We start from the raw sequence: 26,588 nt of genomic DNA, 5'->3' as shown, positions 1-26,588 counted from the left end.
TCCTGCCCTGGTAACTCCCATATTCTGTACCACCATGTGAGCCAGACTTACCTTAAAATTTCCCATTACTTCTAGTCAGATTTCAACTCTGTCATTTGAATTGTTAATCTGAGACATTACCCCTAAGAAGGAGAAGCATCAACTTAATCTTTGCTCTTTAGGTGTTAACTGTACTTTGATGGAAAGGCATAAGAAGTGTTACCATGAATGCGTTAATGGAGATAAGATTGCAAATAAAATCACAACGTACACTTTTTCTGTTTGGTTACGTGATACACCACCCTGCGGAAACATGGGCCTAGCCCTGAGCTTTCACCACTCTCAAAAACACTCATTCCCTATAACATCTGTTAGATGGAAACAGGTGTTCAGCAGAATTGTCCTCAGTGTTATATCAGATAGCTTAAAAATTCTGAAGCCACAAATACCATTGATTTTGGTGGGAATTGTCACGAGCACATGTTTCAAATGCTATACTACCTCCAAATATATGTATGAAACTTTAAAAACTTGTAGTAAATATTAGAATATAAGATTTACTTTATTTTACATGTATAAATGTTTTGCCTACATGTATGTATATATACCATGTCCAGGTCTGGAACCTACAGAGGCAAGAAAAGGTTATCAGATGCTCTGGAAATGGAGTTATGGATGATTGAGCTCCATCTTGGTGCTGGGAAAAGGAACCAGGTCCTCTGCAAGAGCAACAGGTGGTCTTGGCCACTGAGCGTCCCTCCAGCCCTGGAATGTGTTTTAAACAGATGCTGAAGATGGTAATCTGAAAGGGGAATACTAACCTTTTGCCATTTCAGTTCTTGTGTCTCCGTAATAATTTTAGCAATCTGCTCTTCATATTGAGTCTCTGCTTCCTAAATTGAAAAGAAAAAGGATGTTATGAAAACTAAAACTTAAGGCATTTAGTTCCAGCTTTTTCTAGTGAGACAGAAATGGCACACCTTCACATTCACAGAGGAAAACCTAGCATTCTACAAATTAAATTTATAAATCCAGCAGAGGACTGTGGCCCTATATCAATCAAGTAATCTAAAATCTGGATAAGGTTGGGCATGGTGGACACACATTAATATCAGCACTTAGGAGGCAGAGGCAGGTGCATCTCTTAGAACATGAGGGTCTTAGTTCAATCCCTAGAATCCATGTAAAGGTAGAAGAAAATAACCTACTTCACAAACATTTTCTCTGACCATCACACATATGGTGTCGCATGAGCACACAAACACATCATCATCGTCATCATCATCATCAAAATTTCCTTAAAGAAAAAATACAGTCTTAATAAAAAGATAGTCTTCCCCAGAAGCTTCCCAACATGCATGCCCTATTACCTCATTGCCATAATGGGGTTACATGTAATCTCTAATTAAATTCAGTCACTGACAGGGAAGAGTACTTCATGAATACTACCAATGAGGACTTCTCTGACTCATACCAGTAAGAAGTGAACCCTAAGACACAACCAGGGTTTTTCTAAAATTGAAAGAAGGAAGGAAATACATGCCAACAAATACCAACATTATATGCTACACAAAAAAGCGAAGGTGACATTAGAATCTCTTGCAGTAATATATATCTATAATTAAAACTGACTGGCCAGAGATGGTAATGCATGCCAGAGATGGTAAACTCATCTACTCAAAAAGGAGACAGACGAATTTCAAGTTCAAGACCGGTTGAGTAACATTGGGAGACTTATGTAAAAATAAATAAATACACACATATGCATTATACACACTATGCATATATTCCTAAAAATAGTTGTGTTAGAATGTAGAAGAGGACTGGAGAGGTCGCTCAGCAGTTAAGAGCACATATTGCTCAGCAGAGGACCTGGGTTTGGTTCCTGGCACCTACACAGTGGCTCACAACTTACTCTAATTCCAGGGGATCAGACATCCTCTTCCGAACTTCAAGAGCACCAAGTAAAACACTCAAAAACATAAAAAAAATAAATCTTTTAAAAGATTTTTTTAATGTCGAAGGTACTGCTTTCACCATGTCAATGTGGTTACACTATGTTTTAGTAGGAAAGTAGATTATAAGATTTTTACCATGATAGTGTTCTCAGTTTTATGTATATATTGATTGATCCAGGAGACAATTTTTTAAGACGGGTACTCTTCCTATTTTAGCTGAAGAAACTGAGGTAGCAAAGGGATAGTTTATCGATGTCCTAGTTTGCTTTCTGATGTTGTGATAAACACCCTAACCAAAGCAACTTGAGAAGGTTTATCTCAGTTCACAGTTTATATTCCAGCATCAAGAGCAGCCAAGGAAGCAACTCAAGGCAGGAACCTGGAGGCAGGCACTGAAGCACAGACCATGAAGGACCATGGCTTACTGGCTTGCTTAGCTTGCTTCCTTATTTCTTAGTCCAAAACCACCTTCCCATCAGTAACAGCACCCACAGTGGGCTGGATACTGCCAAATCAATCATCAAGAAAATGCCCCATAGACATGCCCACAGGCAACTCTAGTTTGTGTCAACCTTATAAAACACTAACCACAGGGAGGAAGGGGTATATTTGCCTTGCAGGTTGCAGTCTACCATCAAGGAAAGTCAGGGCAGGAGCTCAGGCAGAAACTGAAGCAGAGACCATGGAGCAGTGCTGCCTACTGGTTTGCCTCACTACCATTTTTATTCAGTCCAGGCCCACAGACCCAAGAATGGCAGCTCACAGTACAGCAAACCCTCTTACATCAGTTAGCATTTAAGAAAATATTTCAGCCGGGCGGTGGTGGCGCACGCCTTTAATCCCAGCACTCGGGAGGCAGAGCCAGGCGGATCTCTGTGAGTTCGAGGCCAGCCTGGTCTCCAAAGTGAGTTCCAGGAAAGGCACAAAGCTACACAGAGAAACCCTGTCTCGAAAAACAAAAAAAAAAAAAAAAAAAAAGAAAGAAAGAAAAAAAAAAAAAAAAAAAAAAAAAAAGAAAGAAAGAAAGAAAGAAAGAAAGAAAGAAAGAAAGAAAGAAAGAAAGAAAAATATTTCACAGACATGGTCACAGGCCAGTCTGATCTGTCTGGGCAATTTGTTGAGGTTCCCTCTTCCTAAATGACTCTAGGTTTGTGTCAGGCTGACAGCCAAAGTTAGTCATGCCACCCAACATTACACAGCAGGCCCACTGGGAGCCAGCGTTTTATTTGCTTGTTTATATTTGAGGTAAGATCTTATTATACTGCCCAGGTTTGTCTGGAACTCCCAGCTCAACCACCCAAGTAACTGATACGATGGGCATTGTTAACACTAGAGCTTGTATTTGATCCCAAATTAGAGTAAGCTGTGAGTCACCGTGTGCTGTGGGATGGTCTGTATGTCAAATGCTCTGATTGGTCAATAAAAAAACCACTGAATGGCCAGTGGCTAGGCAGGAAGTATAGACGGGACTAACAGAGAGAAAAGAAAGAACAGGAAGGAGGAAGGAGTCACTGCCAGCCACCACCATGACAAGTAGCATGTGAAGACGCCAGTAAGCCACAAGCCACGTGGCAAGGTATAGATTTATAGAAATGGGTTAATTTAAGATATAAGAACAGTTAGCAAGAAGCCTGCCACGGCCATACAGTTTGTAAGCAACATAAGTCTCTGTGTTTACTTGGTTGGGTCTGAGTGGCTGTGGGACCGGTGGGTGACAAAGATTTGTCCTGACTGTGGGCAAGGCAGGAAAACTCTAGCTACAACCGTGTAGGTGCCAGAAACCAAACCCAGGTCCTCTGCTGAGCAATATGTGCTCTTAACTGCTGAGCGACCTCTCCAGTCCTCTTCTACATTTTCACACCACTGTTTTTAGAAGAAATGAATACATATTGTATATAATGCACATGTATGTATTTATTTATTTTAGATAAGTCTGTCTCCAAAGTCTCTTAAATACGAATTATATATCTTTAAGAGATTGGGGCTGGAGAGATGGCTCAGAGGTTAAGAGCACTGGCAGCTCTTCCACAGGTCCTGAGTTCAATCCCCAGCAACCAAATAGTGGCTCACAACCATCTATAATGAGATCTGGCGCCCTCTTCTGGCCTGCAGGTATACATGCAGGCAGTACACTGTATACATAATAAATAAATCTTAAAAAGAGAAAGAGAGAGATTGTGGATATGATAAGACATAGGGATTGCTATAATACACTGCTTCAAAAATTCTTCATACTCTTTATAGCCCACACAAGTTGGAAAATCCGATACCAGGGTCAGTGAGATGGGACAGTGGGCAAAGGTACTTGCAGCACAAGTGTAGTGACCCTATGACCCACATGATAGAAGGGGAAATCAGACTACCAAAAGTTGATCTCTGACTTCTTGACACATGTCATGACAAGTTTGAGTCTACCAATACATCATACACATACACACACACACACACACACACACACACACACACACACGTACGTTTTTAAAACCTTTTGCCTATATGTAAGTACATTCTGATTTTAGTAGAACATTTTTCAAATAAAAATTAGAAATAGTTGTATGAAAAAAACATAAAAATTAAGAACTGATATGAGGGCTGAAAGACAGCACAATGGTTAAGAGGATATGAGTTCAATGCCCAGCACCCACATCAGGCAGCTCACAACTGCCTCCAACACCAACTCCAGGAAGAACTAATGCCTCTCGCCTCCATTGGCACCTGCACTTACATGCACATATTCACAAACACACACACACACACACACACACACACACACACAATTAAAAGAAAAAATAAATATTTTTTAAATAACTAATAGGACTGTGTTAATAGTTTCTCTATCAGAAACCTTCCTTATAATTTGTTAATATAAAAACAGCCTCTTTAGTACTATTTTAAAAATGAACTTTTGGGCCATTTCATCAATATTAGAGATATTTCTCTTGAGCAACTTTTGGCTCATTAAACTAAGAAAATATACAGAAAAGTGCACAGTATTTTATCAAACAACATGGAGAAATTGAATTGAGCAATTTTAGAAAGACAGATTATAAATTTGAAAGGAGAGTAAAAGTAGCCAGTTACAGTTTGGGTTTCCTGAACACACGCCTGCTGTATGTGCTAGGTCCCTAAATCTGTTCAGGGTCAAGAATTGAAAGGGTCTGACCAACACACAGCCCATCTTGTAAAACTACAGCCTGAAGCAAGCACTTTAAAGAAGCACAGCACTTTCTAAAGGTTATAAAGAGTAAATAAACCATCAAATTACTCCTCCTTTATGGTTTTTGTAAAAACACTTCAATCCTTGTAGTCCTAAGGCATCTAATAAAAAATAAGCACTTATAGGATTCTATATTCTGGGATACTTTATTGAACTTGAGATAGGATTTTTCTTGCTAAATTTATTTTCTTTCATTGACAATCTCATAGGAATTTTTATTAAAACTTTTTAAAGTTGCTTGATAGAGTGAAGAAAAACATAAAAGCTAAATAATAAAGATTAAAAATAAGCTTAATAGAAAACTTGAAGGTAAAATGCCAAGAAAGTATAAGTATATAGCAATGCTACTTTTGGCAGTTTGGCTAATATCCATTTATCAGATTCCATGTAAAATAAAGGTATGTATTCTACAGATTGTAATGATCCAATCAATAGTAATGGCACTGAAAGGTGATATAAGATTATTTTCTCTGTTTTCTTAGCAAATCATTGTTACTTCACATGATCTAAAATTCTATTGAATTATATTTATTGTTTACATAGAACCCAAGGACTTATTACTATTGGATACTTAACTGATTTTTAAAGTAATTTTTATTTATAATTTTATCATAATGCACACTATATAGTAACACAGTTGTTAATTGGCATGGCATGTTGGACCTACAAAACATGAATCTTCTTAAAAGTACAGGCCCAGAAGTGGTTTATAAAAGGACATCAAGTAAATGCATACTTTAATGTTCTAAAAGCTTCATGGTAAAGGTCTTTCATCCTCCTTATACAACTGATTTGGATCAGAAATATATCCTTTTTAAAAACTTTCAAACCCCTTCTAACTTTTAGAATCCAATAGATTTCACACTGAAATAGGAATTACCATGTTGTTCAATACAATACAATATAGGCTCTCAAGTTCAACATAATTCCTACCCTATATGGTGGTCATATGCCAACCACCCAAATCCTGAATTTGTGACCCCTGTGCTATTATTGATCATCTTTACTCCTTATCAGTAATCCCATGGATCTGTCTGTCAAGGTTATTTATCAGAATCAAATCTAGGACTTGGGAGGAATTGACAGCAAGCTTGCCTAGCATAAATGAAGCCCTCCGAGCTCAACCCCCAGCATGTACTGGTACTTATCTAAAATCTAGCACTTCAGAGATGGAGGCAGGAGGATCAGGAATTCAAGGCCATCCTTGGCTTCACCAGTTCAAGGCAAGCCTGGAGCACAGGAGACTGCCTCAAAATAAAGAAGAAAAGGAGTCAAAATTCTAAAATGCACATACTATGGATTCAATATTAGCTGCTTTGTGGATTCAGATTGTTAAATTGTACATCTTTATTAATTTAAATCATCCCATTTTTTTTTAATTGTATCATTACCAATTTAGCCCAACATAGCGGTGCACACCTTTAATCCCAGCACTGGAAAGACACAGGCAAGGAGATCCCTTTGAGTTACAGGCCAGCCTGGTCTACACAACAAGTACCAGGCCAGCCAGGGCTACATTGTGAGACTAGTCTCTTAAAACTGAAAAATAGCTGGGCGGTGGTGGCACACACCATTAATCCCAGCACTTGGGAGGCACAGCCAGGCAGATCTCTGTGAGTTCGAGGCCAGCCTGGTCTACAGAGTGAGATCCAGGACTGCGACCAAAATTACATGGAGAAACCTTGTCTCAAAAACAAAAAACAACAACAAAAAACCTGAAAAATAAATTATTTGTGGGTTAGCTTTGAATCTGTAAGTATGTGTGTTTCTTCCTCCCCTCAAGTCTCAGAGATCTATGTGGAAGAGGAGCTGGAAAAATTGAGAGAGCCAGGGGTGATGGATGCAAGGAAGCAGTGTCTTCCAGACACACAGGACTGACACACATGGACTCACAGAGACTGCGACAGCATGCACAGAATGTGCACATGTTCAAACCTGACAAGATCCCAACATGCAGAAGGAGAAACGGGTAAAAATCCCACCTCTAACCAAGAAGCTATCTGCAATTGATAGCTTCTGGGAGAGGGAGAAAACAGTTTTCTTCAATGAAGAGACACTAGGTATAATCAACCATACCCCTAAGTAGACCACAAGCTCAGAAACAGTTGGCCAACACAAAATGGACTCCACATTTTTTTTTCTTTTTTTCTAAGGGGTGGTGTGTGTGTGTGTGTGTGTGTGTGTGTGTGTGTGTGTGTGTGTGTGTGTATCTCTGGGTGTGTGTGTGTACTTTTTGTTTTGGTTTTGCATTTGTTTTTAAAAGAGAAAGAATATAAAGTTGTGCCAGTAGAGAATAGGAGGATTTGGGAGGAGTTGGGGGAAGGGAAAGAATATGACAAAAATATATTGTATAAAACATTTAAAATAAAGGCCTGCAGCACCACTTGTGGCAAAAAAAAAAATAAGTAAATTCATGTGTTTCATTTGAAAAACCTACAGAGATCAGAAAAATAGATCTTTCAGGAAAGAAAGAAAGAAAGAACACTGTGAGATAAAGGGAAAGTGGAATAAGGAAGCAGGAAGGATGAAACAGTTTGGGACATGGGAGGGCAGGGTAGAGTAGGGAATACAGGGAGGGGTAACTAAGACTAAAGACTTCTGAAAAAGTCAGATGAAAACTACTTCTGCAAAACCTTTCTAAAATAGAAACATGCATATATAAAAAGAGTTCATAGGGTTACCCTATAGCAGGGCAATAATGCCTCAACTAAAAATCACAGGCTAACAAAAAATCCAATGTCTGAAATGGGCTACTTCTATTGTAGTTGTTGGCCAGTGAAATCCCATATACTGCCCCAAACAGTGCAGTGTTGGCTCTTAGTTACCGTCCAGAACTTAATGGCAAGACGCTATTGCTGAAGGTGCCACATAGTTGAGTCACAGAACATGAAGAAATCAAACTGCTATTGACCTGAAAGCTTCATCCCACGTCTAGACCATGGCAAGTTTTCAGTGCTGAAAAGTGCTAAGCATACTACCAGAGGGAAAAAGTAAGCATCAATTTTACCCAGCTATGAAACCTACGAGCTACAATAATGACCAACCTGACTAGATATGCCCACCAGTACAATAGTGGTATGAATGTCATGGGAGTAACTAACCCCTGTCTAGGGTTTTGGGCCAGTTCCCAAGATGGAACTCATACCTGTCACCATTATTGAGGCCAAGAACACATGGGTAGAAAGGTCATATGCCATAGGGGACAGCCTACTGCTCTTAATCTGCGAAAGGAATATAGTATTAAACCTACTCCTAATGACTTATTGTTATACCCATAGATTAGTGCATTTCTTAAACATCATTAGAGAGGCTTCTTTTTTGTACTAGATGGTAATAAACATGAGACCCACAGTTGGCAAGGTTCAGAGAATAAGAGACTCCAGTGTGGAATATTCCTTTACACTGTGTGAATACATATCGCTATGATTGGTTTAATAAAGAAGCTGACTGGCTAATAGCTGGACAGGATAAGGTTAGGGGGAGAATCAAACAGAATTCTGAGAAGAAGAAGGGCAGAGTCAGAGGTGTAGGGAGCAGATGCAGAGAGAAGCAAGATGGACATGCCATACTGAGAAAAGGCACCAAGCCACAGGGTAAAGCATAGATAAAAATATGGGTTAATTGAAATGTAAATGTTAGCTAGTAATAAGCCTGAGCTATGGGCCGAGCATTTATAATTAATATTAGGCCTCTGTGTGATGACTTGGGAGTGACTAGCAGGACAGAAACTTCAGCCTACACTGCAGAGTGCTCAGACCTAAATGGGACATCTGTAACACAGAAAATGGGAAGAAAAGACTGTAAGAGCCAGAGGCAGTAGATGACAAAACTGTTTTCCAGACATAACAAAGTAGTTGCACAAAAAAATTCACAGTGGTTGTGAAAGCATATACAAAACCTATGCAAGCTCAAGCTTGACAAAATTCCAGGATATAAAGGGTAGCAGTCAAGAAATCCCACCCCTAGATGAGGAGCTATATCTTCCAGGAGAGGGAAAGTTAGTTTTCCTTAATGGTATGGCTTCTCATAGAAGGGAAACATTCCAGCTGATGGCCATACATTCAAGCATATATAAAGGGGCTAGAGAAATGGCTCAGCAGTTAAGAGCACTGGTTACTCTTCCAAAGGACCTAGGTTGAATTCCCAGTACCCATATGGTTGATCACAGCTATCTGTCACTTCAGTTCTAGGGGATCTGATTCCTACTTCACTGTGGGCACCAAGCATATATGTACACACATACATGCAGGCAAACATCCATACACATAAAATAAAACAAATAAATTTTTAAGTAAAATATACAAAATTCTCACCGGGTGGTGGTGGTGCACACCTTTAATCCCATCATTCGAGAGGCAGTGGCAGGCAGATCTCTGTGAGTTCAAGGCCAGCCTGGGCTATAGAGTGATTTCTAGGAAAGGCTCCAAAGCTACACAGAGAAACCCTGTCTCAGAGATTAAGATGTCTTATTCTCAGATGACCTTAGGTGTCAAGTGGACACAAAAACCAGCCAGCACATCTGCTAAAGCCAGTACCTTTTATAATTGTTTAGGCTCTCTTTATCCCTCTCCCACCCCCTAGAACCCAAGTAGGAGAGGGAGAAGAGAACCAACTCCAGAGTTATATTTTTTTCTTTATAAATAAGAGGTTGTTTGGGCTTCTTGAAAATTAAAAAAAAAAAATAAAAAATAATTTTTAAAAAAGCCTGGAAAAAAATCAAGGCTTTCTATTTAAAAGTTTAAGAGGGACTTACCCTTCTCATACGCAGCTCTTCTAGTGCTTCAAGTAAACTTGTTCTGAAATCCAGGAGCTGGATAGAAGCCATTGTCTCTGAAGAACTCTGAAGAACGAAGGTAGATGATGATGATCTGGTGTTGAAACTATCCTCCATGTTAATATTTACTTTATTTTCTGCAATTCAAAGAGTTTTAACTTAAAGATTATTTATCTATGTTTTTCTAGAAAAAAACACAATTACCATAAAAACATTATCCCATAATCCTCCAGGTTCAATACTAAATAACAATGTTGCTATCCCTCATACTCCAATATTCATAGAAAGACACTCGGCATCAATGACTCTATTCTACTTCTCATGGTTTAAGGGTTTTTCTGGTACCTGAGTACTCTTTAAGGCTACACTTTCTGCCCCTACACTCCAAAATTGTAAAGGCTGGGTTCCTAATATTGCAGACAAGGCTTGACCCTTCACCAGAAGCATGATGCCACACATTCTCTTTCTAAACTTTGCTTTCACATGAAGCTACTTTTCAAAGATAGTGCTCACACTAATTAGCAATGCAAACTTTAGACTCAATAAAATTGGAAGAGGCCTTTGACCTTTTATTTAAAACCCAGGTATTTAAACATCTCAATTGATAAAGTGTATGAGTCAGGTTATAAGAAACTTTTTCAATCTGAAATAATTATAAGTTCAAAGGCAGTTGCAAAGATAAGCACAGGGAAGTCCTATGGACCATCCACTCAGTCATCTCCAGTATTACTATCTTGTATAACAATGGTACAATATTTAAAATGTATATCTGATATTGGTACAATCCATACAGTTCATTAGAAATTTACCAGTGATACGTGGATTTGTGTATACATACTTCTATGCACATTTATTGTTACTATGATCATAGTCAAAATGCAGATTCCTACCATTATCACAGGCCTCTTTGTGGCCACATTCTCTTCTCCCAGTGTTAACCTCTAGCAAACACTTTTCTTAATTTCAGATACATTTGTTAAATGAAAGAAACTTCAAACTATTAATAAATACAATTTTAAATGCTTCCATATTGGTAATGTCCTGAAGAACCTTGAAGAAGCAAATAAAGTTCCTCCCATTATCCTGGAATCTTCATACACATTTTTTCCAGTCAGTAAACAGCACACAAAGTCAGTCAGGGAAAGAAAGCTGTATGACATTATAAGAACCAGCAGAAACAAGTGACAAGAGAAGCAGATATACACTACACTAGCACATACAAGGCAACTAGACTCACTACGTTGAAAGAAATAAAGTCAATCTTGAAATTATCAATCAAACAGCATGTTGTTGTTGTTATTAAGACAGGCTCTCCCACTGTATCGAGGTTAGCTTCACTCTTCCAATACTCTTAACTCAGCCTCTCAAATGCCTGGATTATAAGTATGTGCCACTGGCAGACTTTTAATTCACTGAAATCTCTATTTTCTAAAATACATAATTAAACAGATAACTGATATATTTGAAGAAGATTGACCACAGTTAGTAAATAAAAAAATCAACACTCAGTTATCATAGTGAAGTGACCTAAAATAATGTGAAAAAAATCTTAAAACCAACCAGAGAAAAAAAGATTGATACTTTCAGAGTATTATCACTTACAGTGATAATGTGTATTCTTGTTTGTTTTCTGTTGCTGTGATAAACACCATGACCAAAGTAACTTGGGGAGGAAAGAGTTTGTCTCAGTTTACAGGATACAGTCCATTATGGAGAAAAGCCAAAGCAGGAATTCAAGGCAGGAGCCTGGAGACAGGAACTAAAGCAGAGACCATGGAGGAATGCTGCCAACTGGCTTGCTCATCTACCTTCCAGACACAAGTTGCCTAGGGGTGGCGCACAGTAGGTTAGGCTGTCCCCAACCCAATCAGCAATCAAGAAAATTTCCCCACAGACATGTCTACAGGCCTATCTGATAGAGGCAATTCTTCAGTTGAGGTTTCCTCTTTCCAGGTGTGTAAAGTTGACAATCAAGAATAGCCATCACACTATGCTACTCAAGACACCGAAGGGCATCTTACAGCAAAAAATGACCAATCTACAAAGAGGATACAAAAATTTTAAATATTCATGCACCTAAACAATGGAGCACCAAATTATATGAAACAACAACTGGCAGAATTGAAAGTAACAAGAGAGAATTCTATTATAGTAAACAGGAGACTTCAATAATAAATAAAGCAAAGCAAATTATTAATAAAGAAGTAGAACACTCAGAAGCTGGAGAGGTAGCTCAATCAGTAAAGTACTTGCTATGCAAACATACAGACCTGAGTTTGGACTCCCCAGCACCCACATAAAACCTAGGCACAGTGGCACATATCTATAATCCCAGAACTGGGATGATGGTAACAGGCAGATCCCTGGAGATCACTGGCCAGCCAGCCTAGCTAAATCAGTGATCCCCAGGTTCAGTAAAAGACCCTGTCTCAAAAAATAAAGTGGAAAGCAACTGAGGAAGACATCCAACACTGACCTCTGGTCTCCACATGCACAGACCCACATAATCACATATATATAACACATAAACACACACATACACACAGAAAGTGAGATAGAGAAATAAGATTTGTATAAAATTACCAAAAATTATCATGTGTCACCCAACGTGTCCTGCGATATCAAAGGTAAAATTACAAAGACAGAGCAGAAATAAATGAAACAGATACTAGAAAGAGAAAACTGTTAATGATACCAAAAAAATGCTTTTTAAAAAAATATTTTAAAAACTGACAAATGTTTAGGTAGGCTTTTCAAGAATAAGGGAAACAAGATTCAGATGGCAGAAAGCAAGGATGAATGAGAGAATGTTGCTGATGTCACGGGCTGCCTGGGTCCTGTTCCACCTGATTAGAAGTTGTGAAGAAGTGAAGAGGTTCTTCTAGTTGGCAGCCCTAGACCCTGGAGGACCCAGGACCTAGACCTAGACCAGCATCCTTAAGGTTTACAACTTCAGGTTCAAGAGTCAGAGGCCTGCTACAGCACAGTTCCAAAGCCAGTGAATTACTGCTCTAGATAATCAGCTAGAAGCTTATTTCCCTGACCTTTAACCACCAGTGTCCCTGACACTTGCCAGCTCTTGTCATTACCGACTTCAGTCAGGTAGCAGTGAGCAGCAACAGCAAAGAGTGACTGCATGTTACTGCATGTCCCTGGGAAGGCCTGGGTGCTGGGACTGACTCTCAGCTGCTACAGTGGCAACTATTACAGCTCTCCGGTCAGCAGTGTCAGAACTACTGCCTTTGACAGCAGCCAGTGCTACAGCTCTCAGGCCTTGGGTTTCAGGACCTTTGGCCCTTCAAGCTTGGCACATCCCTGGAATCCTTCCAACAACTGGACCCGCAGTCTTTGATGTCTGCCCCGGCCTCTCCGCTCCTCACTGCTTCTTCCCTACCGCTCTCTAGAACTCTCCAGCCATGCTCTAATGACGACTGTCGCCGCCTCCACTCCTGCAGCCACACTGCCACTGTTACCATTGCTGCCTTTGCCACAGCTACTGATCTGCTCTCACTGCTGCCATGTTACCAACTCAGCCTGCTCTACTAATGCTAAAGACCAAGAGGAGACAAGACCACGACAGAAAATCTTCCTAATGAAGCTAATGTACACCACCAGGAGGCACATAAGAGGACAGTACCAGGATGGCTTGAAAAGGAAGTCAGAGTCTGCTTATGTAGCCAGTATGGGGGGTGTATGGCGGGGGAGTTTTGCACCAGTCACTCCATTTACCCCTTCATGCAAACAGAGGATTGTGTTTGCCTCATTATAGGTCTTCTGCTGGGTCACCATGGAAAGCACTTCCACACTGGCCTAGACAAAAATGGCCGCTAAGAGTGCAAAAGGCCTGGCCCAAGCTGTTTGAACAGTTGTAGTGCCTTCTGGAGCCACATACTGGGGAGCTTTCTGAACACATCCATGGAGTGGTTAAAGCAGTTGCCATGGGGGGGGGGGGTCTGAGCAGCTGTTAAAAAGGAGCTGCTTTGCCAGGCGGTGGTGGCGCACGCCTTTAATCCCAGCACTTGGGAGGCAGAGGCAGGCTCTGTGAGTTCGAGGCCAGCCTGGGCTACAGAATGAGTTCCAGGAAAGGCGCAAAACTACACAGAGAAACCCTGTGCTGAACATCCTCCCATCAAGATGGAGAGGCACCATACCAACAGCTGAAAACAAGGTAGTCAAATCAGCCCTCAAGATCCAAACTTCTCAAACATTAAAATGGGTGTTGATTGACATTAATAGAACTTTAATGGTACTGGACACTGCTCTGCTCTGAGCCATACGCCCATAGGGAGAACTGAATCATTTTATCACATTACTATTAAAAAAAAAAGAATGTTAACAACAAATGAGGTATCATGAATAAATGGGACAATTCCTCAAAGCAGATAAACTTCCCAACTGACTCAAGACAAAAATTTACATAAACCTTTCAAGAGTAAGAAGACCAAATTAGTGATTAGAAAATTTCTCACAAAATAAAAAGCTCAGGACCAGATTGCTTACTGGTAAATGTTACCAAAACTTTAAAGAATAAATACACAAAACTTTTCAAGGGAACAATAGAGAAGAAAACACACTACTAATTAACTTTACAAGCCAGTATTATCTTCATGCAGAAACAAGACAAATATTTCACAGGGAAGAAAACCATAAATCAACAGTTTGTAGGAATAAGAATATGAAAATTCTCAATAAAATTCTACCAATACACAACAGGAATCACACATCATAATCAAGTAGCGTTTATCCAAGGAATATAAAGCTGGTTTGATATGTTAAAAAAAAAAATCATTCAATGGGCTGGAGAGATGGCTCAGAGGTTAAGAGCACCGGCTGTTCTTCCAGAGGTCCTGAGTTCAATTCCTAGCACCCACATGGTGGCTCACAACCATCTGTAATGAGATCTGGCACCCTCTTCTGACCTGCAGGTATACATGCAGACAGAACACTATATACATAATAAATAAATTAATTAATTTAAAAAAATCATTCAATGTAATAAACAATATTGATGGGATAAATGAAAAAACAATAGGATCCTCTTAATAAATGCAAGAAAAGTTTTTGACAAAGTCCAATACCTTCTCGTGATAAAATTCTCAACAAACTAAGGATAGGCAGGAATTTCAGCCTAATAGAGGGAATCTATGAAAAATTCACCACTGACGGCAAATGTCTATGATTTTAATGTGAGCTCCCCACAGGCTCTTGTGTTGGAATGTTTAGTTCCAGCTGTGGTACTATTGGGATGAATTGTGGGCCTTCGGGATGTAGGGCCTAGCTGCAGGATGAGGGTCATTGTGGGATGGTTCTTGAGGACCACAGCCCAACCCTGCTTTCGGGTCAATGCCATGTAAAAATGAATACCTGCGACAAGGTCCTGGCACCACATACAGAGCCTCACTGTCTCCATTGAGTGACCTTCCCCACCATGATGGAAACCAAAAGCCAAACCAAAAGCCAAAATAAACCCTTCCTTCCGTAAAGTTGTTTCGTGTGAGCTCTTTTGGTCACAGCAATAATAAGAGGAATTAATAAAATACTGAACTGCAAAAGGCTTAGAATTTTCCCTCTAAGAAAATGAACAAGAACAACATAAGGATATCTGGTTTTGCAGACTGGATTCATCAAAATTTAAAATGTTTATACTTTAAAGAACATAATAAAATAAAGGCAATCTATAAAGTGAGAAAAATATTTGCAAAACATATATTTGACAAAAAAATTTACTTTATATAATAGCTTCCTATGATCAAACCACACACACACAAAAAAAAAAAGCCATGGGATTAGAATAAAATTTACCTCCAAAGCATATATGTTTGTATGTATGCATATGTGTAGTATAGTGTACATGTGGCCAGTATCAACATGAAATATATTTACTATCATTACTCAGTAAGATGATAAAAATCAAAACCACAGAGATACTATCTCAGATATATTAAGATAATACAGCTGAATAAATAAAGAGTTAGTTATGTAGCTCAGTAGCAGAGTGTTTATCTAACACGTGTAAGGCCCTAGATTTAACTCCAAACACCTCTCCCAATGCATGTGAGCGCGCACGCGTGTACACACACACACACACACACACACACACATACACACACACACAAAGATAGACTTGTTAAGGAAAACTTACCACTTATATTGCTGGTGGGAATATAAAATCATTGAGCCACTCTGAAAAACAGTTTGGCAGTTCCTCAAAAGGCTAAACATGGGGCTACAACATGACCTAGTATTCTACCCCTAGGCATAAGTCCAGTAAAAATGGAAATCTCTATCAAAAAAGATTGTGTATGACTATTCATCACAGCATTAGTCACAAGAAATAAAAAGTAGAAACAACTCAAACGTCCATCAATTGATGAACGGATAAACAAAATGACAAAATGCAGCATATCTGCATAGTAGACCAGTATATGCCATAAAAAAAGAATAAGATTTTGGTACTTGCTATAAGATGGACAGACCTAAACATCATTATGCTCAGTAAAAGAAACCAAACACAAAAGGCCAGGTGTTATTTGATTCCATTTACATGAAGCATCTGGAACTGGCAAATCTATACAGACAGGAATAGATAAGTGGTTGCCAGACACAGAGGGAAAAAGGAAATAAGTCTTTTTGAGATGATAGAATGCTCTGGAATTTGATAGTGGTGGTGGTAGTTGCACAGTTTTTAGAATTTACTACAAAACTATTAGAGTTGTATCTTTTAAAAGTGTGAATTTCGAGCTGGGCAGTGGTGACGCACGCCTTTAATCCCAGCACTTGGGAGGTAGAGCCAGGCAGATCTCTGTTAAGTTTGAGGCCAGCCTGAGCTACAGAGTGGATTCCAGGAAAGGCACAAAGCTACACAGAAAAACTCTGTCTCAAAGAAAAAAAAAGTGTGAATTTCACAGAATTACAAATCTGTTTCAGGAAAAGTATGTTTAAGAATAAAAAGAGAGAAGAGAGAGAGAGAGAGGCAAAAGAGATGACTCAGAGGTTAAAAGCATCTGCTCTTGCAGAAGACCTCGGTTCAGTTTTCAGCACCCACATGGTAGTTCACAACCATGTGTAACTCCAGTCCCAGTGGATCCAACACTCTCCTGATTTCTGCTGGCTAAAGGCACACTCACACACACAGACATAGAGGAAGGCAAAACACTCATACGCACAAAATGAAATATTTTTAAATGAATGAAAAAAGAAAGAAAATTGTAAAAGACCCTTTTTAAGACAGGGTCTCACTATGTGGCCCTGGCCAGCTGGAATTCCTAGAGATATACTTGCCTCTGCCTCCCAAGTGCTGGGATTAAAGGTGTGAGCCACCACCATAGCTAAATAAGATGTTTTCATGAGGGAAAATGCAATTTCAAAGAAAACGAAACAGAAAATTTGACAGAACATCACAAAAGAATTTTAAAAGAATGAAACCAATCTGAAATGAAAGTTGGAAACATTCTAAGAGAATAATAAAAATGGCGGCAACCATGTCAGTAAACTTCCCTCTAACTTTGTAAAAGGACAACAGTGCTGTATTGTGAAGGTGAAGTAAAGAGAAAGGAAGGGTGTAGAAGAAGCTTGTCAAAGTCTGAAGAGAAATGAAAGAAATCAATATAAACTACAATATTATACAAGAAAGAATAAAGGTTTGATTAACTTCAGACAGTACATACCTTATAGGAATATAATCAAGAGATGTGTTTTGTTCCTTTTACATGAAATGTCCAGAATAGACAAACTCATAGACACAGAACGTGGATCAATGGTTGCTTAGGGCAAGGTGAGAGTGAGTGATGGGGGACTTAAGACAGACGATCAATGGGTATGAGGTTTCTTTGAAGGAAATGTTCTAGAACTGTTTGTGGAGATGGTTGTACAACTGAATACACTAAAAATAATCAGACTGCATACTCTGAATGAACTATACAGCATGGAAAATCTACCTCAATAGAGCTGAGGTAACTTTTTTTTCTTTTTTAGTGGAAGCATGCAGTAAAAGTATCAATGGAAACACTGAGGAAAGGCTAATTGACTGACAGGCTGATCAGGTAACAAAAATAGAACAGGGGTTTCTCCCTCCACTGTTAATAGGTAAACAAGTCTTATCTCAGGCTTTTCATCTTCTCCAGAGAATTTGCCAGTCTCTTGAAGTGAAAGAGAGGGTAAAGGGCAGTGTACATTCTGATAGATGCATGAAAGTTAGGATGTAAGCTTTCCAAAGTTCAGTGAGATTTTTACTGTTTTCATTTTCAGCCCCAAGGCACAGCATCTGTCATAGATGGTCTACCTCTGTCATTACTGCCACAATTCAATTTTTTTCAGAGCATCAACTTCCATCTCCTTGGGGCAGAAAGCCTGGGAAGGTTCACATAATATTCATAAATTTTCAATAAAATTGCCCTATTGTGAGCAAATCTTACCTACACTTTTCAGAATACTTGGTGTTTCCAAGAGTCAAGCCTACTTCCAAACTTTTAAGCCAATCATACCTCTCTGCTACCTACTTGCTGGAAAGTACTCTTTTATACAAATACTTCTATATACAAATAGATGCATGGATTTTGTTCTGTTTTGCTGTTTTGGGTTTTGCCTTCCTTTTTATTCTGTGTATTGGTAGTCTGCCTGCCTGTATGTCTGTGAACTACATGTATGCAGTGCTGGTGAAGGCCAGAGAGAGCACTGGATCCCTTGGTATTGGAGGTACAGATGGCTGAAAACTGCCATGTGGGTTCTGGGAATAGAACTTGGGTCCTCTGGAAGAGTAGCCAATGCTCTTAACCACTGAACAATCTCTCCAGCCCCTCTAACAAAAACTTTTGAATCACTTCTTGTTCCCTCCTGTTTATGAGTTAGAATACTTGTAAACATTACAACAAGTGTGGCAGAGAAAATTTAATGTGGTTAGTCTACCATGTTTAACCTAAAGTTTCAAACAAGATTTCAAAACCAATTTCCTGTTTCATCATATAAACTGCCACTTCAGTGTGGATCATATCTACTGACCCATTAGTACATTGTCCTACTTTTTATAACACTCAGCAGTATCTAAATTTATGTACTAAGCATGTGCTAATTTTTAAGACCTATTTCTTTATTTCCTGCTTTTTGAGAAGAGGAGCTCCTTTATTTTATTTTGGTCATGTTGTGTCTTCTAGGACAGTAAGTATTATAAAAGCTTAAATATTAGTCAGACATTAAATGGATTTACCTCACTTACCTAGACACTGAAGTTAGTAAATCAATGATCCTCTACTATTTAAAGAGCAACAGATTGGCAATTAGCTGATATTAACAAGTCTGTTAATAGGAGCAACATGACTACAGACAAACTCTGGCAGTTCTGGCATAGTGACTTCCAACTCCACAGTTCTATCACATCTACCATGTGAGTGATTCCCAGTGCGTCTTCAGCAATCACCCAAGGATGCAGGCGAATTTTTTCAGCCTATGTTTAGTGAAACAGTCTGTGATTTGTCTTCCTTCACAAATCTTTCTAAATTCATCTTTTCAGTGGTGTCACATATTAAATCCCCAATGGACACAAGAGCTTTGCTATCTGCTTCTCTTATTCTCTCCCTCTGCTCCTTTGGCCTGCTTGTCTACTCCTGCACACACGCTCAATCACATTCTCTTGGATTCTCACTTTCACTTTTCCCTTCATTCTGTAAATCAAACCATATTGTTGGTTTTTCCTTCATATTGGCCCTCAGATTCATTCTACGTCACTATTCCCCATTAGTAACCTAGTTAAATCCTCATTGCCTCATGCTTTTTCTCGTTATGTCTTTAATTTTTATCCTATTTCAATCTATCCCACAAATTTTCTTCATTATTATTTTACAAACACTACTCATCAATCTCCAAACTTGAAATGGCTCTTTCTGCAATGCTATTAGAGCTTAAGTGTACTTCTCTGAGTTTCAGGGTTTTCATTTTCTAGTTTTTTTCCTACTCCTCCTTCAACAGGCAAATGATTCTATTATCGTTTCTTAAATGTAATCTACATTCATTCCTACCTCTGTATCTAGAATAAGTTTTCAACCTCTCCCAAAACATACACACACAGAGAAAGAGAGAGAACAACATGGCGGGCTGGTGGGGGTTGGGGGGTAGATCTATCATGCCCAACTCAAGGCTCATTTTTCTCCAGGAATCTTACCCCTGAACACATTAAATCACACCAACCTCTCCATTTTCTAAATTCTTCTGTGTGCTTAAAGTGAACTCTACAATTTAAATATTCACCAGGTGTTTTATGTATAATCAATCTAGCTCACAACTGGGGTGTTTCTTAATGATAAGCTCTTTATGTTCCTCTTTCATTCACTCTTTCACATAATGGTTATAGGGGGTCTTAGTTTGAGTTTCTATTGCTGTGAAGAGACACCATGACCATGGCAACTCTTATAAAAGAAAAAGAGTTAATTGGGCTGGCTTACAGTTTTAGAGGCTTAGTCCATTATCATCACAGACTACCTACATGGCGGTATGTGGGCAGACACGGTGCTGGAGAAGCTGAGATTTCTACATCTTGACCTGCAGGCAACAGGAAGTAGTCTGAGTCACTGGGTGTGGCTTGAGCCATGAGGTTTAAAAGTCCACTCCCACAGTGACATACTTCCTCCAAGGCCATACCCACTCCAACAAAGCCACACCTCCTAATAGTGCTACTCCCTATGAGCTTATGGGAGTCAAGCACATTTAAACTACCACATAGGTACAAAGCAAGTGCTCTGTAAATTAGTGGTTACAAAAGTTTACATGGACTGCATACTTACGACAAAGTAATTTCATCAATATTTTCCTTTGATCCCTATATTCTCTGAAATTTATAATGTATTTCTTCCTATACGTTAGGATGAAAAAAATCCAAAGTGCTTGCCACAACCTGAGTTACAGTTTCCAAACTTACTTAAAAAGCCAGACACAATGCTGCACAGCTGTAATCCCAGCACTCCTACAACAAAATGGAAAACCAAGATAGGAGAATTAGCCAACCACTTACAGGCCAGCTAATCTGGAGCACTCACACAGTGGCAGAAACAAGAGAAACCCTACTTCAACAAGGTGGAAGGCAAGAGCTGACTCCCAAAAGTTGTCCTCTGACCTCCCTCCACACATGAACTCATGCCCACTCACACACATACAAGCATACACATGCATGTACATACACATGATTTTTTTAAATATTGCTTTGTACATAAACAAGGTATTTTTAATGTTTCTTTTTTCTTTTTATTTATTTATTTATGTATACAGTATTCTGCCTGCATGTGTCCCTGCAGGCCAGAAGAGGGCACCAGATCTCACTACAAGTGGTTGTGAGCTACCACGTGGTTGCTGGGAATTGAACTCAGGACCTCTGGAAGAGCAATTGGTGCTCTTAACCACTGAGCCATCTCTCCAGCCCACACACAATTTTTTTTAAGTTTAAAATTAACAACTGGGCAGTGGTGGTGCACACCTTTGATCCAAGCACTCAGGAGGCAAAGGCAGGCAGATCTTTGTGAGTTTGAGGACAGCCTAGTCTACAGAGTGAGTTCCAGGACAGCCAGGCCTGTTAAACAGATCAACCTTGTCTTGAAAAACTAAAAAAAAAAAAAAAAAAAAAAAAAAACCAACTACTGAATTTAGAGGAACTAGACAAGTAAAAATGACTATTTTGTCAACTGGGTAATGGGAGGGAAGGTACTAGTTTTTTCTCAGTCTCTTTAATCTGACAAACTTCTACTTTAAGACAAAAAAGATAGGCTCAGATTTCTTTTAAAAAAATAAATAAATAAAAGGACTATTGCAGGCTTAAAACATATTTTAACTGGATTAACTAGGTAAATAAATAATTATGAAAAAATTATTTAAAAAAACCTACAGCTATGTTTGATTTTGCTTTCTATACTGTAGAGACTTTTTAAGTATCAGTAATTTGTTACTGCTGAGTTTGTTTTGCTGAAACAGGGTCTCACTATGTAGTTCAAGATGGAATAAGAATTCACCACATAACCTAGGCTACAACCCACTATGTAGCCCAGACTGGCTTCAAATTCATGTCCTCTTGCTGTTTACTCCCTCCCAAGTGTTAGGATTACAACTGTGATTCAATACACCTTGAAATGTTCTAAATATTACTCATATTTAATCAGAAAGAGAAGTATTTCCTTTAATAGATAATATCTACTACTTACAGTCCGATGTTACACAGGAAAAAATTAATCCTAGCATGAAGTAGGTAGAGGCAGATACATCTCTGGGAGTTCAAAGCCAGCCTGGTCTACATAGGAACTCCAGGCCAGCCAGAGTTACAAGGTAAGACCCTGTCTCAAAAAAAAAAAAAAAAAAAAAAAGATTAAAGTGATGATTTAAGAGGCCTACTATATTTTCATTATTACAAAGGCTAAATTATTTCCATCAAAATATTCCTACTCTTTATAATGAGTCAAAATCATAATGTTATTTATTTATCAAAAATATACTTTAAATTACATGTATGTGAATTGGTGTTTGTTTCTTGCCTGAGACACATTGATCCCATAATGTGACTATTGGAAGGGGTGTTTTGTTTTAAAATCATACTTTATTTTTTGTATAGCTAACTTGACTATTTATTTGCTGCATCAAACACAGCTATGTAAGTGCCTATGTAGTATTCTGATTTAGAGTTCTTTGAGTAGATTATATGAAAGCTCTAATTTCCATCGAAGAAAGAAAGTTAAATCACATTTTCCACTATAGAATGGATAATGTGCAAAACTGGAAAAACCAAGCATACTATTTAGACATGTGGAAACAAATGTCTAAAGAATTAACTAAGAGTCGGGCGTGGTGGCTCACGCCTTTAATCCCAGCACTCGGGAGGCAGAGCCAGGCGGATCTCTGTGAGTTCGAGGCCAGCCTGGGCTACCAAGTGAGCTCCAGGAAAGGCACAAAGCTACACAGAGAAACCCTGTCTCGAAAAAAAAAAAAAAAAAAAAAAAAAAGAATTAACTAAGAGCCAGGTGTGGTGGCACAAGCCTATAATCCTAGCATTTAGGAGGCTGAGGCAGAAAGATTATGAGTTTGAGACCCACCTAAGAAACAGAGGTTTCCTAGTGAGATCTGAGTTTGCTTTACCCAGCAGGGCTGCATAAGGGGATGGATTGACCACGTGGATGGTTACCAGGTGTTTGGAAGGGTCTACACTTGGTTGTGCTAGGGGGAGGTCTTTGCTCCACCTTTTGACATTCCTTTAAAAGGCCTTTAGAAAGAGACAGAAGGGGCCAGTGTATTAAGGATTCAGGCCCTCCCAAAGCTATCCTTTGTTTCTATCTCTCTCTCCCCCTCCATATTTCTATCTAAATCTCTTACCCCTCACTCCTCAAGAGTACCCTGGGGAAAAAAGGTGGGGGTGTGTCTCCCACAGGATACATAGTGAGACTTTGTCTCAAAAAGTAAATAAATAGGGTCTTGAGAAATGGCTCAATGGTTAAAGGCATGTACTACTCTAAAAGAGAACCTGACTTTGACTCCCAGACAGAACCCATATCAGGCAGCTCACAACCAGCTCCAGGGCAATCTGACACTTCTGGCCTCTGACACATCCTACACACATGTGCACATACTCACACAGAGACATATAATTAAAAATAATAATTTTTAAACAACTATATAAATCAGCCTTCTAAAAGTTTAAATAGTTGCTCTGGAGAGGAGGAAATGGCAGGTTCTTGCTTTAGAAAAAAAAAAACAAACAATTTCTGCAAAGCCAATCAAGAAGTATTGGAAGGAAAAAGTAGAAAAGTTATCCTTGCATATTTGGGAACTTCAGCAAGCACTTAAAAGTTTGAGAAAATGAGGACTTAAAATAGTTGAATCAAAGGCAATACCCAGCAATGTGTATTTTAAAACAATAATGATGTCCTTTCTTAAGAAACATTCCTTTTTCCCCCTAATAGCTACAATATGAAACAGTATGCAACAGCTCACTTGAAAGTACTAGAATCAGAGAGTAAAGAATGTCAAAAGCCATCCCACTTACATTTCCTACTATACAATGCCTTTTTGGAGTTTGATAAATCAAGCATTCATGTAGCAATACATTCAATAGAAACACCTCATACTTTGGGTTTAAGATCTTTGTCCCTCCAGTTCCAATGTCATGACATTTGACACTTCGTAATTGTAAATATTTTTAGCCATCTGCCATATCTGCATGGTGTTATCTTCAGACAGTGAGCAAATGACCCAAGGTTCTTTGGGGGTTCCAACTGAAGTCTGAAATCTTGGCAGTATGTCCTCCATGAATAAACAGAAGTTCTGGAGGCCCATCTTCTGGTGATTGTTCTTCTCTGTGGTATTCTGTTATAGCATCACATGTTAACAAATACATGTGTACAATATAGGCTTTAATGCAGCTCACCTTTAGCTATCCAGAAATGATAGAACAATTCTAATATGTACATGCAATTAAGAACAGTCTTTTTTTTCTCCAGTTTTACTTAAATCCACACATTCAGGGATCAGTACCACTTGAAGCCAGAATAGTTTCATTATGTGGAGACCAGTGGACCTGAAATTTTTCATCCTTATGCGATTCAAAGGTACAGAATTTCAGTTTTAGATTGCTCAGGTCCCATAAAGCTACAGCCTTATCTGCAGAGCCAGCTGCTAGAATGAACTCGCTATAGGGATTGAATGAGAGGCAGCTGATCTTAACAGTGTGTGCATCTACCAAATGGCTTGGCTTAAAGTGGTATTGGATCTGAGCCGGGCGGTGGTGGCGCATGCCTTTAATCCCAGCACTCGGGAGGCAGAGCCAGACGGATCTCTGTGAGTTCGAGGCCAGCCTGGGCTACCAAGTGAGCTCCAGGAAAGGCGCAAAGCTACGCAGAGAAACCCTGTCTCGAAAAACCAAAAAAAAAAAAAAAAAAAAAAAAAAAGTGGTATTGGATCTGGTGTCCCATATCATAAGTTTCTGATCATCAGCAACAGATCCAAACAAGGACTCATGCCAAGCCACATCCTCTACAACAGCTAAGTGGCCAGTAAAGATTGCTTTAGCATCCACAATTTTGCCTTCCTTTGGTCCTACATTTATATCCCACAGGGAGACAGTATGGTCATTAGATGCAATCAGATGTCCACTCAAATTAGAATTTCAGGAAAGACAATAGCCTTCCTTTTGATGACCTCTTACTCTAAGATCAGGATTACACTCTCCACTTGGATCTGGTTTAGCAGGGTGTTTTGTATAGTCAAAAATCAATACATCAGAAGATAGTTTTTTTTTGTGGCAATGATGTGAGGATTCTGTGGCATATAACGAGCACAGTTTACTTCTCCATTGTAATTTTAATTTCACATTCAATTTTTCCTGTTACAGAACCAAAGCCACCAAATTCTCCCTTGTCACTACCACAATGGGAAACATCAAACTGTGCAGCATTGTTGGGAATATGAACTCCAGCAACCACTAAATGATTCTATTCATCAGATGTATGAGTGTCCAGCACTAGCCAATGAAAGGCATAATCCTTTCCTTCTGGTTTCATCACTTCAGGAAGCCACTGAATGGTAAGACTGGGCCACTGAAGAGCATGGATCAGAACCAGGTCATACAGAAACTGTATTCTTCTTCCGGGTTTTACATTCTTCGTTGATGACATGCTTCTCCACAGTACCTTCAAACATCTCTTTACTGGCCATCTTGCATCTGCTCATTAGCACCCCCTATGCCTCCTGGGACTTCTCTGCTAGCCAAGAGCAACCCTTTCGCAGGCAGGCCTTTCCCAAGCACTGCACACACTCCTAGCTCAGATAGCTTGATCTTTATCTGGCTGCCTGGGTGCTCCCCTCAGATGCAGGATCCTTCTCTCCTGCCTCCTCCCCACTTGCAGGTACTAAGGTCTGAGTCGCTCTTGTGGTGATATTGTGTTCCCCAAAATATTGTGCACCCTAATAAACTTATCTGGAGTCAGAGAACAGAACAGCCATAATATTAAACATAGAGGTTAGGCAGTGGTAGCACATACTTTTAATCCTAGCATTCCAGAGGCAGAGATCCATCTGGATCTCTGAGTTCAAGGCCACACTGGAAATAGCCAGGCATGATGACTCACACCTTTAATCCCAGGAAGCGATGGCAGGAAGCAGAAAGGTATGTAAGGTGTGAGGACCAGGAACTAGAGCCTGATTAAGCTCTAGCTGAGCATCAGTTCAGCTGAGAGTCATTCCGATGAAGACACAGAGACTTCCTGTTTGAGGAAATAGGATCAGCTGAGGTGGCTGTGGCTTGTTCTGCTTCTCTGATCTTGCAGCATTCACCCCAATATCTGGCTCCAGGTTTGTTCTTATTAATAAGACCATTTAAGATTCATGCAACACGCTTTTCTCTCTCTCTCTCTCTCTCTCTCTCTCTCTCTCTCTCTCTCTCTCTCTCTCTCTCTCTCTCTCTCTCTCTCTATCCAAACTTGGAAGAGATGGCAGATGAGCACTGGTTCTTGCTTTTTTTAATATTTTAAAAAACTAACAGTGATTTTTGTCCTCAATCATCTTTTCAAGCAAGAGTACATATATGTAAGTTATCTTTTCCCCTAAGACAGGGCCTGGTGTTGTTTGTTTTTGCACTTTTTGGGGGGACCTGCCATCCAGCTCCCAAATAAATCCACACGGAGGCTTATTCTTAATTATGAAA

The 26,588-nt window shown here is 39.3% G+C and overlaps 1 protein-coding gene and 1 pseudogene across 1 annotated transcript in view; both read right to left on the bottom strand.

Annotated features, from left to right (window-relative positions):
* The window catches only part of Ccdc73 (coiled-coil domain containing 73), a 94,453-nt gene extending 84,408 nt beyond the window's left edge, over positions 1 to 10,045 (bottom strand). The window contains 2 exon segments of the mRNA XM_028877886.2: positions 801 to 872; positions 9,908 to 10,045. Of these exon segments, the coding sequence (XP_028733719.1) occupies positions 801 to 872; positions 9,908 to 10,045 (210 nt within the window).
* Positions 10,046 to 23,970: 13,925 nt separating this feature from the next.
* LOC114698957 lies at positions 23,971 to 25,600 on the bottom strand (annotated as a pseudogene).
* Between the last annotated feature and the right edge of the window lie 988 nt (positions 25,601 to 26,588).

Source organism: Peromyscus leucopus, chromosome 4, assembly GCF_004664715.2.
Source record: "Peromyscus leucopus breed LL Stock chromosome 4, UCI_PerLeu_2.1, whole genome shotgun sequence".
In the NCBI taxonomy this organism is placed as follows: Eukaryota; Metazoa; Chordata; class Mammalia; order Rodentia; family Cricetidae; genus Peromyscus; species Peromyscus leucopus.
The sequence above is the reverse complement of the archived record's forward strand: the minus strand, read 5'-3'. Positions and strand labels throughout refer to the sequence as shown.